At 44.7% G+C, this 14,482-nt stretch overlaps 1 protein-coding gene across 1 annotated transcript in view; it reads left to right on the forward strand.

Moving 5' to 3' along the window:
• Positions 1-14,482, forward strand: part of DARS1 (aspartyl-tRNA synthetase 1) — a 99,937-nt gene that overhangs the window by 58,590 nt on the left and 26,865 nt on the right. Inside the window, exons 7-9 of the mRNA XM_077273037.1 lie at positions 1,735-1,837; positions 2,393-2,473; positions 7,278-7,337. Coding sequence (XP_077129152.1) covers positions 1,735-1,837; positions 2,393-2,473; positions 7,278-7,337 — 244 coding nt within the window. The remainder of the gene's footprint in view (positions 1-1,734; positions 1,838-2,392; positions 2,474-7,277; positions 7,338-14,482) is intronic.

The raw sequence follows: 14,482 nt of genomic DNA on the forward strand, positions 1-14,482 counted from the left end.
GAAAACCATTCCCGGTGACTACGTCTTGAAGCTCATCAAGAGAATGCCAAGAGTGTGCAAAGCAGTCATCAAAGCAAAAGGTGGCTACTTTGAAGAACCTAAAATATAAGACATAACTTCAGTTGTTTCACACTTTTTTGTTAAGTATATAATTCCACATGTGTTAATTCATAGTTTTGATGCCTTCAGTGTGAATATACAATTTTCATAGTCATGAAAATACAGAAAAATCCTTAAATGAGAAGGTGTGTACAAACTTTTGGTCTGTACTGTATATGTGTGTGTATATATATATATATATATATATATATATATATATATATATATATATATATATATATATATATATATATATTATTATTATTATTATTTATTGTTATAGCGCCATTTATTCCATGGCGCTTTACATGTGAGGAGGGGTATACATAATAAAAACAAGTACAATAATCTTAAACCGTACAAGTCATAACTGGTACAGGAGGAGATGTGTATATATATATATATATATATATATATATATATATATATATGTATATGTATATATATATATATATATATATATATATATATATATATATATATATATATATTCATATTCGATGCTGGTATATGTGGAGATGACGCTGGGTGAGGAGCCGTCATTGGTGGCCGGTGATCTGCAGGGCCTTAGATCATTATTATAGGAATATCAATCTGAGCTGGTTCTTCCACGCCAAAGCCCCCAACTATTACTGTATGCAGCAGGCACAGTTATGGGGGACCGGTAAGGGTCTTCCCCAAAAGTGTTCCCACACCAGAAGCTACAATTGTCCACAATGTCCTGTGCTGAAGATTAAGAATTCCCCATCACTGGAGCTGAGGGTCCGAGGTAGCCCCCCCATAACAGCACATAGCATTATCCTCCTCCACCCTCTGTACAGGGGGCACAATGCAGTTGGGATAACGTCCTCCTGGAATCATCAGACGCAGATAGAGAAGTGTGATCCGTCACTGCACAGAACACGTCTCCTCCAGAGTCCAGTGGTGGCGGCTTTACACCACTCCATCTGACGCTCGGCATTGTGCTTGGTGATGTACGGCTGCATGCAGCTGCTCGGCTGGAGCTCATACCAGAGGGGGGTCTGGACTATGCAGTTTTGGGGTCAGCAGAGCGGTGATGACTTTTCTGCCTTCTGCTCCTCAGCACTTGGCCCCCGCCCTGTAACATTATGGGGTCTCCACTTTGTGGACGAGTTCCTTCCACTTCTCAGTAATATTAGTCACAAGTGATGGGAGAAGATTCAGGAGAAAGAAATGTCATGGATGGACGTGTTACCCCAATGGCTCCTATTATAGGACCACGGATACCAGCGCGGTCCTATTATAGTATCCATGATACTATATGGTATCCGTGAGCTCCGCATCACCGGCCGGTCTGTCACTTGGTAGTAGAGGCCGACGGATGTTATAAACGGGCCTATGGTGGTGTTGAATGTTATACACTGGGGGCGAGGGTCCAGATGTTATATACAGGGGTCTATGGTGGGGTCGGATGTTATACACAGGGGACTATGTGACTGAATGAAAAGCCAAAATTCCTTTTATAAAAAGCATACCCCAATATCTTCCTCCATATAGTGTATGTTGTGTGCTGCACGTCTGAGCGCACCGAGGCTTGCATCCTGATGGTCAGGAATTATTTTACAACCTTGTAAACCGAATGTTTGTTTGTTTTCTCCATCATTTCTGCTTCAGTATCACCAAGGAAAGCATCATAGATGTGGAGGGCGTTGTGCGGAAGGTGGACCAGAAAATCGAGAGCTGCACCCAGCAGGACGTTGAGCTTCACATCGAGCGGGTAAGTGACCATCAGACGCTGCTCATCTCATCCTTAGGAGCCGATCAGCCGGACCCCAGTCGTGTGCCCAAGAACTCCACTCGGTTCTACAAAACTGCCGCCTTGTGCTACTGGTTTCTATCGTACTGGTTGTACTGGTAAATCACACTGAAACCTTGTGCTTCACCTCTGCCACTCTCACTGCCGTCAACCACTGCAGGCTGCATTAAAATTCATATTTTTTTGCACAGTTTTCTGCTACACGGCACAATGAAGCATCAGTGACACCCTAATAATAGTCATATGGAAGTTGTGTATCAAACATACACTGTCCGTGTTCCTGAAATATTTGCAAATTGTCCCAAAAAATGCTGTAGAACGACTGATGAGTGCAGAGTAAGAGAGTGAGACTCCGGCTGCAGATGAGTCATTACAGCCCCGTGCCACATCTGCTCGTCTCCCCAACACGTGTGACGGTCGCGGTGATGGTTTTCTGCAGTTTCACACTGGTGGCCAGGTGCCGTCTGGGGTTCGACGGTCACAACAATCTCAAGTTATTTCTGTCCTGACTTTCAGGTGTTCGTGATCAGCGCCTCTGAGCCCCGTCTCCCGCTGCAGCTGGAGGATGCAATGCGGCCTGAAGGCGAAGGGGAAGAGGTGAGCCGCATTATTGTCATACCTATAAGGAGGGTCCGGCAGGGTACTCGGCGCTGTGCAGAGATACTGACGTGACCCATAGTATTGGGGGGAGCAGTGATGCAGGAATGGGCAGCCACATTATTCTCATACCATAAGGAGGGTCCAGCAGGGTACTTGGCGCTGTGCAGAGATACTGACGTGACCCATAGTATTGGGGGGAGCAGTGATGCAGGAATGGGCAGTCGCATTATTCTCATACCTATATGAAGGGTCCGGCAGGGTACTCGGCGCTGTGCAGAGATACTGACGTGACCCATAATATTGGGGGGAGCAGTGATGCAGGAGTGGGCAGCCGCATTATTCTCATACCTATAAGGAGGGTCCGGCAGGGTACTCGGCGCTGTGCAGAGATACTGACGTGGCCCATAATATTGGGGGGAGCAGTGATGCGGGAATGGGCAGCCGCATTATTCTCATACCTATATGAAGGGTCCGGCAGGGTACTCGGCGCTGTGCAGAGATACTGACGTGACCCATAATATTTGGGGGAGCAGTGATGCGGGAATGGGCAGCCGCATTATTCTCATACCTATAAGGAGGGTCCGGCAGGGTACTTGGCGCTGTGCAGAGATACTGACGTGACCCATAATATTGGGGGGGAGCAGTGATGCAGGAATGGGCAGCCACATTATTCTCATACCTATAAGGCGGGTCCGGCAGGGTACTCGGCGCTGTGCAGAGATACTGACGTGACCCATAGTATTGGGGGGAGCAGTGATGCAGGAATGGGCAGCCGCATTATTCTCATACCTATAAGGAGGGTCCGGCAGGGTACTCGGCGCTGTGCAGAGATACTGACGTGACCCATAGTATTGGGGGGAGCAGTGATGCAGGAATGGGCAGCCGCATTATTCTCATACCTATAAGGAGGGTCCGGCAGGGTACTTGGCGCTGTGCAGAGATACTGACGTGACCCATAATATTGGGGGGGAGCAGTGATGCAGGAATGGGCAGCCACATTATTCTCATACCTATAAGGCGGGTCCGGCAGGGTACTCGGCGCTGTGCAGAGATACTGACGTGACCCATAGTATTGGGGGGAGCAGTGATGCAGGAATGGGCAGCCGCATTATTCTCATACCTATAAGGAGGGTCCGGCAGGGTACTCGGCGCTGTGCAGAGATACTGACGTGACCCATAGTATTGGGGGGAGCAGTGATGCAGGAATGGGCAGCCGCATTATTCTCATACCTATAAGGAGGGTCCGGCAGGGTACTCGGCGCTGTGCAGAGATACTGACGTGACCCATAGTATTGGGGGGAGCAGTGATGCAGGAATGGGCAGCCACATTATTCTCATACCATAAGGAGGGTCCAGCAGGGTACTTGGCGCTGTGCAGAGATACTGACGTGACCCATAGTATTGGGGGGAGCAGTGATGCAGGAATGGGCAGCCGCATTATTCTCATACCTATAAGGAGGGTCCGGCAGGGTACTTGGCGCTGTGCAGAGATACTGACGTGACCCATAATATTGGGGGGAGCAGTGATGCAGGAATGGGCAGTCGCATTATTCTCATACCTATATGAAGGGTCCGGCAGGGTACTCGGCGCTGTGCAGAGATACTGACGTGACCCATAATATTGGGGGGAGCAGTGATGCAGGAATGGGCAGCCGCATTATTCTCATACCTATAAGGAGGGTCCGGCAGGGTACTCGGCGCTGTGCAGAGATACTGACGTGGCCCATAATATTGGGGGGAGCAGTGATGCGGGAATGGGCAGCCGCATTATTCTCATACCTATATGAAGGGTCCGGCAGGGTACTCGGCGCTGTGCAGAGATACTGACGTGACCCATAATATTTGGGGGAGCAGTGATGCGGGAATGGGCAGCCGCATTATTCTCATACCTATAAGGAGGGTCCGGCAGGGTACTTGGCGCTGTGCAGAGATACTGACGTGACCCATAATATTTGGGGGAGCAGTGATGCGGGAATGGGCAGCCGCATTATTCTCATACCTATAAGGAGGGTCCGGCAGGGTACTTGGCGCTGTGCAGAGATACTGACGTGACCCATAATATTGGGGGGGAGCAGTGATGCAGGAGTGGGCAGCCACATTATTCTCATACCTATAAGGCGGGTCCGGCAGGGTACTCGGCGCTGTGCAGAGATACTGACGTGACCCATAGTATTGGGGGGAGCAGTGATGCAGGAATGGGCAGCCGCATTATTCTCATACCTATAAGGAGGGTCCGGCAGGGTACTCGGCACTGTGCAGAGATACTGACGTGACCCATAGTATTGGGGGGAGCAGTGATGCAGGAATGGGCAGCCGCATTATTCTCATACCTATAAGGAGGGTCCGGCAGGGTACTCGGCGCTGTGCAGAGATACTGACGTGACCCACAGTATTGGGGGGAGCAGTGATGCAGGAATGGGCAGCCGCATTCTCATACCTATAAGGAGGGTCCGGCACGGTACTCGGCGCTGTGCAGAGATACTGACGTGACCCACAGTATTGGGGGGAGCAGTGATGCAGGAATGGGCAGCCGCATTCTCATACCTATAAGGAGGGTCCGGCACGGTACTCGGCGCTGTGCAGAGATACTGACGTGACCCATAGTATTGGGGGGAGCAGTGATGCAGGAATGGGCAGCCGCATTTGTGTGACTGCTTGGGGTCCAGTGGGTTATGATCGGGGCTGAGCCGCAGCATAGGACACTTTCAGTTCGGTATGTCGAGTCTCTATTTGCAGAAAGCATATGGGGGCTTAGACCAGGCACTGCTGCTCCCTGGGAAATAAGTATGCAAATTAGCTCTCTCCTAGAAGAATAAAATGTGCCTCTCTAGTGCCCCCTATAGACAGCACACTCAGTCCTGTCTTAGGCCACGTTCACATTTGCGTTGTGCGCCGCAGCGTCGGCGCCGCAGCGCACAACGCAAACAAAAACGCGGCAAAACGCATGCACAACGCTGCGTTTTGCGCCGCATGCGTCCTTTTTTTCATTGATTTCGGACGCAGCAAAAATGCAACTTGCTGCGTCCTCTGCGCCCCGACGCGGGCGCCGCAGGGACGCATGCGGCGCCAAACGCAAGTGCACCGCATGTACATGCGGCCCCATGTTAAATATAGGGGCGCATGATGCATGCGGCGCCGCTGCGGCGCGCGACGCTGCGGCGAGGACCGCAAATGTGAACGTAGCCTTATGTGTCTTTTCTAAGCTCCTGATTTGTGTGACAGATGTTTTGCAGCGGTGGTCGGACGCCCCTGACCGTCCCCCAGAGACGGAGCGCTCGTGTGTCTTCGTCACCGGCGATGAACGGAAGTCATTGTCTTCTGCGCATCTCCTGTTTACAGTCACTTCCACAGAAGTTTTTTCCTCTCTGTCCGTGAGAAGCTCCTGTGTAAACAGCTCTCTGACATCGCAGGGACCTCACAAGTCACTGATCCGCCCGTGTGCAGACACGAGTGCTAAAAATCTCCACTATGACAGGGATTAATTACAGTGAAATTAAAGGGAGTGTGTCATCCCTGAATGACAGTAAAAACTAAGCATATCACCCCTTTAAAATTTTCCCCTTTTAGTGTTCTGATTGCTGCCTCCATTCTGTAGAAACTGAAGTTTAATCTAATATATATTAATTAGGTCTTTAGTGCACCCTGGGTGTGGCCAAGAGGCTCAGTTCACTGTCCGGCCCACTTTTTTTTTTGCATATCCCCACCTCTCGCTGATGATTGACAGCAGACATTGCTCACTCACAAGCCAGCGCTGCCAATCACCAGTGATGGGGGCGGAAAGACTCACTTAGAGGACGGCAGCTGCTGCGGCAGTGTCATATTATATACATTATATTAGTGTTTTACGGTTTTCTTGATGTCCCATCAGTCATTTCATTGAACGCCACTTCTTTCTCCAACCTAATATGGCTGATACCAGACAACAATAGATTAGATTCAATCTACACGATGTATCCCAACACAGGATAGGTAACCAATATATGATCTTTAGGGTCTGAGCGCTGGGACCCCTGCCAATCCTGAGCGTAGGAGTCCTGTGCTCCCCTGGTGAACTATGCATTCACTTCCTTGGGAGTAGTAGTGCACGTGTGTGACCACCGCTCCCATAGACAGTGGATTGCAGCATTGTTACACATGCGATAGATGTAGCATTGATGGGGGGACCGACTATCTGGACCCCCTATGATCTTGAGAACGGAGGTCCCACATGTGCAGGACAGAGGTGCGCATGCGCTCTACCACTCCTGTGGAAGTAAATGGAGCAGGGGGATATGGATGCACATGGGGGACTCTGGGATCTGTGTCGATCCCCGTGATCGGACCACCACTGATCATACAATTATCATCCGCCTGGTTTGTCTTATTGAGGACAGACCCCCAAGTTAATAACATGTCTCTGATGTCCTTAGGCCTCTAGTCGGGGTCACAGTCAGAAAATCGCTTAAAGGGCAGTTACATTTCTTACAGCTGCATTTTCTTACTCTTGCAAAAAACCTACTAACCTCTTCCAGCCTTTATAATACATTTGTAAATGACCTCATCTGCCCCTTCAGGGTCCCCGGACAGATGATGGGAGTTGCAGTTTCGGCCGCACACAGCAGATATCAGACACTTTACCTATTTGCAGGCGCTTTCTAGAAAGTTTTCGCTTTCTGTACTTGTTCTGCTGTTTTTCCCGGTCTTGTATTGTGAGTTCCCCAGCGGGACAGTGCGAGCGGCCCCTGAGCCCTCCGTGTATTATGTTACCTCGCTTGATGTTTTCTGAGTGATTTCTTTATGTTTTTTTTTTTTCCTGCTTTAGGAAGGAAGAGCTACTGTAAACCAGGATACTCGGCTGGACAATAGAGTCATTGATTTACGGGTAAGGATTGAATTCCAGAGCACGAACCGCTCGCCCTCCTGATATCGTCACCCCGAGACAAGAACGTCTTTACTGCAGGTGCCTATCACTTTACGTGGCACGACAGCCCCAGAAGATCTCCCCGCCGGCCATCGCCGCACAAGGAAACCCTATAAAATTCAGACCGTCATTTCTGCCTCTCTCCGCCATCTTGGCTGTGTAATATCCAATCGCTTCGGGGCCTGCATGTCCCATGATGCTTCTCCTGGGCGTTATGAGGCCGGTGTGGACCGATACTGTAGATTATGGAGATAGTGGCAAATTGCTGGTGAAAGGCCCGGGAGGGGCAACACACTGCAGCCCACTGCAGGGAAAGGCGGAGATAATTGCTAGAAATAACCCTAAAATGACCGAGGGTCTCTTGTCAGATTAAACCCACCATCTGCGATAAATGTGCAATAGGTGGGAAGGTCAACGAGTGCTGATCTTAGAGAAAGGAACCAGTCAGTGCGTTTCTAGTAATATGACGGTATTGAAGATTGTCCCTTGGTTATAAATGATACATTTTGTTTTGTAGAGAACCCATGTGTCAGTCATGAGAAATCTAGCATCGAAGTCTTATGCAAATCAGGCCAGAAGTGCATTGGGGCGTGTCAGTGCACTTCAAGGGTTCCTCCAAAATGCGTTAACCCAACCCAGGTTCACTTTCAGGAGCCCTTTAAAGGGACACTCCAGACAAAACTGATATCTACTATATGACAGGTCATTGAGCAAAAACAGAAAATGATTTAAAAAAAAAAAAAAGTTCTAAATAAAATTATTAGAAACTCCTGTAATCTCATTTGTATGCTATCGCTTTTAAAAATTGAGAAATCTATAAAGAATTCTTCTGAATGTGTCCCAGGAACTTTGCCTTTTGCTCCTTCCTCCTCCTCAGAATCCTATGTCTTGCTGTTGGACGACTGACTGCAGCAGGAGCCTCCCCCCACTACTTTGTATGCTGAAGAACATCAGGAACAATAAGTGCCGCGTTTGTAAAATAAGCCGCAACCTCATCTTTCTGCCAACAGGAATGGATAATTCTACCCTATGTTTTCTAAAAAAAATTCTACTGTATAAGATGACTTAAAACTGTAAATGTATCTCCGGTTTACTTTTTCTATTCATTTTTTATGATTACTGTCCCTTTAATTTGGAGCTTTGCCACCACAGACCTCTGTCGATTACTCACTGCTGCACCGCAGGGTGAGACACTCGTCCGAGTCATGAGACGTCCGACAGTCGTCTGGCAGTTCTGCTGCAATCACTGACAACAATTGAATCACTTTTATATTTTTATATATTTGTTTTGCTTTTTTTTGCTGTCAGACATTTGTATGATGTAAACAAGTTTGACCCAGACGGGGTGTGATCTGTGCACGATGGTGAACTTCTGTATTCTGGAGACCTCGGGGTGCGCACAAGCTGCAGGGACCTGTGTAGTTATGTCCCCATAATCGCACCACCCACGGAGCATTAATCACCCCACACTCCCATATTGCTCCCATCTCAGTAAAATGTCCTAACAGAAACATTCAGCTGACTGCAGAGCTGAAATCTCCCATCATCCCCTGCTCGAACAGTGTGTGCTCCAAAATGTAGTAAACTGACGTATTATAAGAGCTTAGCTAAATTCTAAGGATGGATGTATGAGGACTGTTCTCATCAACAATGAGAAGAATAGTGAGTGCAGCTCTGGGGTATAATACAGGATGTAACTCAGGATCAGTAATGTATGTACACAGTGACTGCACCAGCAGAATAGTGAGTGCAGCTCTGGAGTATAATACAGGATGTAACTCAGGATCAGTAATGTAATGTATGTACACAGTGACTGCACCAGCAGAATAGTGAGTGCAGCTCTGGAGTATAATGCAGGATGTAACTCAGGATCAGTAATGTAATGAATGTACACAGTGACTGCATCAGCAGAATAGTGAGTGCAGCTCTGGAGTATAATACAGGAGGTAACTCAGGATCAGTAATGTAATGTATGTACACAGTGACTGCACCAGCAGAATAGTGAGTGCAGCTCTGGAGTATAATACAGGATGTAACTCAGGATCAGTAATGTATGTACACAGTGACTGCACCAGCAGAATAGTGAGTGCAGCTCTGGAGTATAATACAGGATGTAACTCAGGATCAGTAATGTATGTACACAGTGATTGCACCAGCAGAATAGTGAGTGCAGCTCTTGGGTATAATACAGGATGTAACTCAGGATCAGTAATGTAATGTATGTACACAGTGACTGCACCAGCAGAATAGTGAGTGCAGCTCTTGGGTATAATACAGGATGTAACTCAGGATCAGTAATGTAATGTATGTACACAGTGACTGCACCAGCAGAATAGTGAGTGCAGCTCTGGGGTATAATACAGGATGTAACTCAGGATCAGTAATGTAATGTATGTACACAGTGACTGCACCAGCAGAATAGTGAGTGCAGCTCTGGAGTATAATACAGGATGTAACTCAGGATCAGTAATGTAATGTATGTACACAATGACTTCACCAGCAGAATAGTGAGTGCAGCTTTGGGTTATAATACAGGATGTGACTCAGGATCAGTAATATAATGTATGTACACAGTGACTGCACCAGCAGAATAGTGAGTGCAGCTCTGGAGTATAATACATGGTGTAACTCAGGATCAGTAATGTAATGTATGTACACAGTGACTGCACCAGCAGAATAGTGAGTGCAGCTCTGGAGTATAATACGGGAGGTAACTCAGGATCAGTAATGTATGTACACAGTGACTGCACCAGCAGAATATTGAGTGCAGCTCTGGAGTATAATACATGGTGTAACTCAGGATCAGTAATGTAATGTATGTACACAGTGACTGCACCAGCAGAATAGTGAGTGCAGCTCTGGGGTATAATACAGGATGTAACTCAGGATCAGTAATGTATGTACAGAGTGACTGCACCAGCAGAATAGTGAGTGCAGCTCTGGAGTATAATACAGGATGTAACTCAGGATCAGTTATGTAATGTATGTACACAGTGACTGCACCAGCAGAATAGTGAGTGCAGCTCTGGAGTATAATACGGGAGGTAACTCAGGATCAGTACAGTATTTTGTGCACACCTCTGTACTATATGGCATATGCGGCAGTCTGACCTCCAGGCCCCATAACAATGTACAGAACATAAGGGTGTTGTCTTTTTCTGGAGTGCTGCTTCTTCTTCGCTCTTCTCCAGAGCTGACAGCATGTCTTGCTTTCTGCTGATCAGTGGGGAGCCTCTTAATGGTCAGACTCCCACTGTTAACACATCGATTGCCTGTCCTAAGAATAGACCATCAGTGGATATTTCTGGGAAACCAATTTAATTCTATAGACAGACATTATCTATGATGAGATGGGCTGTATGTGTGAGGAGCGGACTCGCACTGACAATGAAATATCTGCACAGCTGTGACTCGTGGCAGACTTTGATCAAACCACCGTGAGACCGTGATTCAGCGCCGCGCTGTAAACAGGAAGAGAAAACACTCGCTATTATTTGCACGTGCTACAAAATAAACTTCTATATTTTTCCTGAACGTTAGTTCCTTTGAAGTATTGTTCTACTCGGGTGCATTGATCTGCTGGGGGGCCGCACGGTACCGAGCCCCTCACTGGTCCTAGAACCTGACCCAGAGGACGCGGCGGCGCAGTCCTGTCCCCGCACTGCACCTGTTTATAGTATGGCTGGTCATTAGCAGGTCGTGTGTTCTGGGGGAGCGGCGTATGGGGAGGGACTGCGCACAAATATTTCATATTTTCCTAAAGCAATCCCCAATAATGGTGTCCAGCTCGCAAAGTAATTCAGCTCCTTCCTGTCATTGTGGACAAAGGTCAAACAATAGCGGCAAAGTGTTTGTGTTACAGGATATCGTTCATACAGGGAAATATGGAAAATAAGAGCTTGACATGTGGGACCTCCGCTGTAAAGAGTAAATGCTGAAAATAGTACAGGATGCATAGAAATAAGTAACGTCTGTGTATGCCATGAGGGGCTCAAGGGTTCGAGAGATAGAGGGGTCCAAGTACCAGACCCTCTCCGAGGTCAGCCTCACCTCCCACACATAGTGTCCAGTGTTATAGCAGTTATATTCCTGTATATAGGGGCAGTATTATAGTAGTTATATTCTTGTACATGGGGCAGTATTATAGTAGTTATATTCTTGTACATAGGAGCAGTATTATAGTAGTTATATTCATGTACATAGGGGCAGTATTATAGTAGTTATATTCTTGTACATGGGGGCAGTATTATAGTAGTTATATTCTTGTACATAGGGGCAGTATTATAGTAGTTATATTCTTGTATATAGGGGCAGTATTATAGTAGTTATATTCTTGTACATAGGGGCAGTATTATAGTAGTTATATTCTTGTACATAGGGGCAGTATTATAGTAGTTATATTCTTGTTCATAGGAGCAGTATTATAGTAGTTATATTCTTGTACATAGGGGCAGTATTATAGTAGTTATGTTCTTGTACATAGGAGCAGTATTATAGTAGTTATATTCTTGTACATAGGAGCAGTATTATAGTAGTTATATTTTTGTACATAGGGGCAGTATTATAGTAGTTATATTCTTGTACATAGGGGCAGTATTATAGTAGTTATATTCTTGTACATAGGGGCAGTATTATAGTAGTTATATTCTTGTACATAGGGGCAGTATTATAGTAGTTATATTCCTGTACATAGGGGCAGTATTATAGTAGTTATATTCTTGTACATAGGGGGCAGTATTATAGTAGTTATATTTTTGTACATAGGGGGCAGTATTATAGTAGTTATATTCCTGTACATAGGGGCAGTATTATAGTAGTTATATTCTTGTACATAGGGGGCAGTATTATAGTAGTTATATTTTTGTACATAGGGGGCAGTATTATAGTAGTTATATTCCTGTACATAGGGGCAGTATTATAGTAGTTATATTCTTGTACATAGGAGCAGTATTATAGCAGTTATATTCTTGTACATAGGGGCAGTATTATAGTAGTTATATTCTTGTATATAGGAGCAGTATTATAGTAGTTATATTCCTGTACATAGGGGCAGTATTATAGTAGTTATTTTCTTGTACATAGGAGCAGTATTATAGTAGTTATATTCTTGTACATAGGGGCAGTATTATAGTAGTTATATTCTTGTACATAGGGGCAGTATTATAGTAGTTATATTCTTGTACATAGGAGCAGTATTAAAGTAGTTATATTCCTGTACATAGGGGGCAGTATTATAGTAGTTATATTCTTGTACATAGGGGCAGTATTATAGTAGTTATATTCTTGTACATAGGGGCAGTATTATAGTAGTTATATTCTTGTACATAGGGGGCAGTATTATAGTAGTTATATTCTTGTACATAGAGGGCAGTATTATAGTAGTTATATTCTTGTACATAGGAGGCAGTATTATAGTAGTTATATTCTTGTACATAGGGGGCATTATTATAGTAGTTATATTTTTGTACATAGGGGGCAGTATTATAGTAGTTATATTCCTGTACATAGGGGCAGTATTATAGTAGTTATATTCTTGTACATAGGGGGCAGTATTATAGTAGTTATATTTTTGTACATAGGGGGCAGTATTATAGTAGTTATATTCCTGTACATAGGGGCAGTATTATAGTAGTTATATTCTTGTACATAGGAGGCAGTATTATAGTAGTTATATTTTTGTACATAGGGGGCAGTATTATAGTAGTTATATTCCTGTACATAGGGGCAGTATTATAGTAGTTATATTCTTGTACATAGGGGCAGTATTATAGTAGTTATATTCTTGTATATAGGAGCAGTATTATAGTAGTTATATTCCTGTACATAGGGGCAGTATTATAGTAGTTATTTTCTTGTACATAGGAGCAGTATTATAGTAGTTATATTCTTGTACATAGGGGCAGTATTATAGTAGTTATATTCTTGTACATAGGGGGCAGTATTATAGTAGTTATATTTTTGTACATAGGGGGCAGTATTATAGTAGTTATATTCCTGTACATAGGGGCAGTATTATAGTAGTTATATTCTTGTACATAGGGGGCAGTATTATAGTAGTTATATTTTTGTACATAGGGGGCAGTATTATAGTAGTTATATTCCTGTACATAGGGGCAGTATTATAGTAGTTATATTCTTGTACATAGGGGCAGTATTATAGTAGTTATATTCTTGTATATAGGAGCAGTATTATAGTAGTTATATTCCTGTACATAGGGGCAGTATTATAGTAGTTATTTTCTTGTACATAGGAGCAGTATTATAGTAGTTATATTCTTGTACATAGGGGCAGTATTATAGTAGTTATATTCTTGTACATAGGGGCAGTATTATAGTAGTTATATTCTTGTACATAGGAGCAGTATTAAAGTAGTTATATTCCTGTACATAGGGGGCAGTATTATAGTAGTTATATTCTTGTACATAGGGGCAGTATTATAGTAGTTATATTCTTGTACATAGGGGCAGTATTATAGTAGTTATATTCTTGTACATAGGGGGCAGTATTATAGTAGTTATATTCTTGTACATAGAGGGCAGTATTATAGTAGTTATATTCTTGTACATAGGGGGCAGTATTATAGTAGTTATATTCTTGTACATAGGGGGCATTATTATAGTAGTTATATTTTTGTACATAGGGGGCAGTATTATAGTAGTTATATTCCTGTACATAGGGGCAGTATTATAGTAGTTATATTCTTGTACATAGGGGGCAGTATTATAGTAGTTATATTTTTGTACATAGGGGGCAGTATTATAGTAGTTATATTCCTGTACATAGGGGCAGTATTATAGTAGTTATATTCTTGTACATAGGGGGCAGTATTATAGTAGTTATATTTTTGTACATAGGGGGCAGTATTATAGTAGCTCTGAAGCATTACAATGAAACCCTGCAAAGTGCCCTGGAAGAAGCTGCACCTCCTATACATAGAACAACTCGGCACAGACGGCGACAACCGTGGCACACGCTGCAAACACGTTTCCTGCAGCGGTGCTCCAGGTGCGCCGAACGTCTGTGGAGAAAATCTAATCTGCCCGAAGATTTCATCCATTATAAGTTCATGTTAAAAACATACAACTCTGCCCTTCACCTCTCCAAA

This window comes from Ranitomeya variabilis, chromosome 7, assembly GCF_051348905.1.
Source record: "Ranitomeya variabilis isolate aRanVar5 chromosome 7, aRanVar5.hap1, whole genome shotgun sequence".
Lineage (NCBI taxonomy): Eukaryota > Metazoa > Chordata > Amphibia > Anura > Dendrobatidae > Ranitomeya > Ranitomeya variabilis.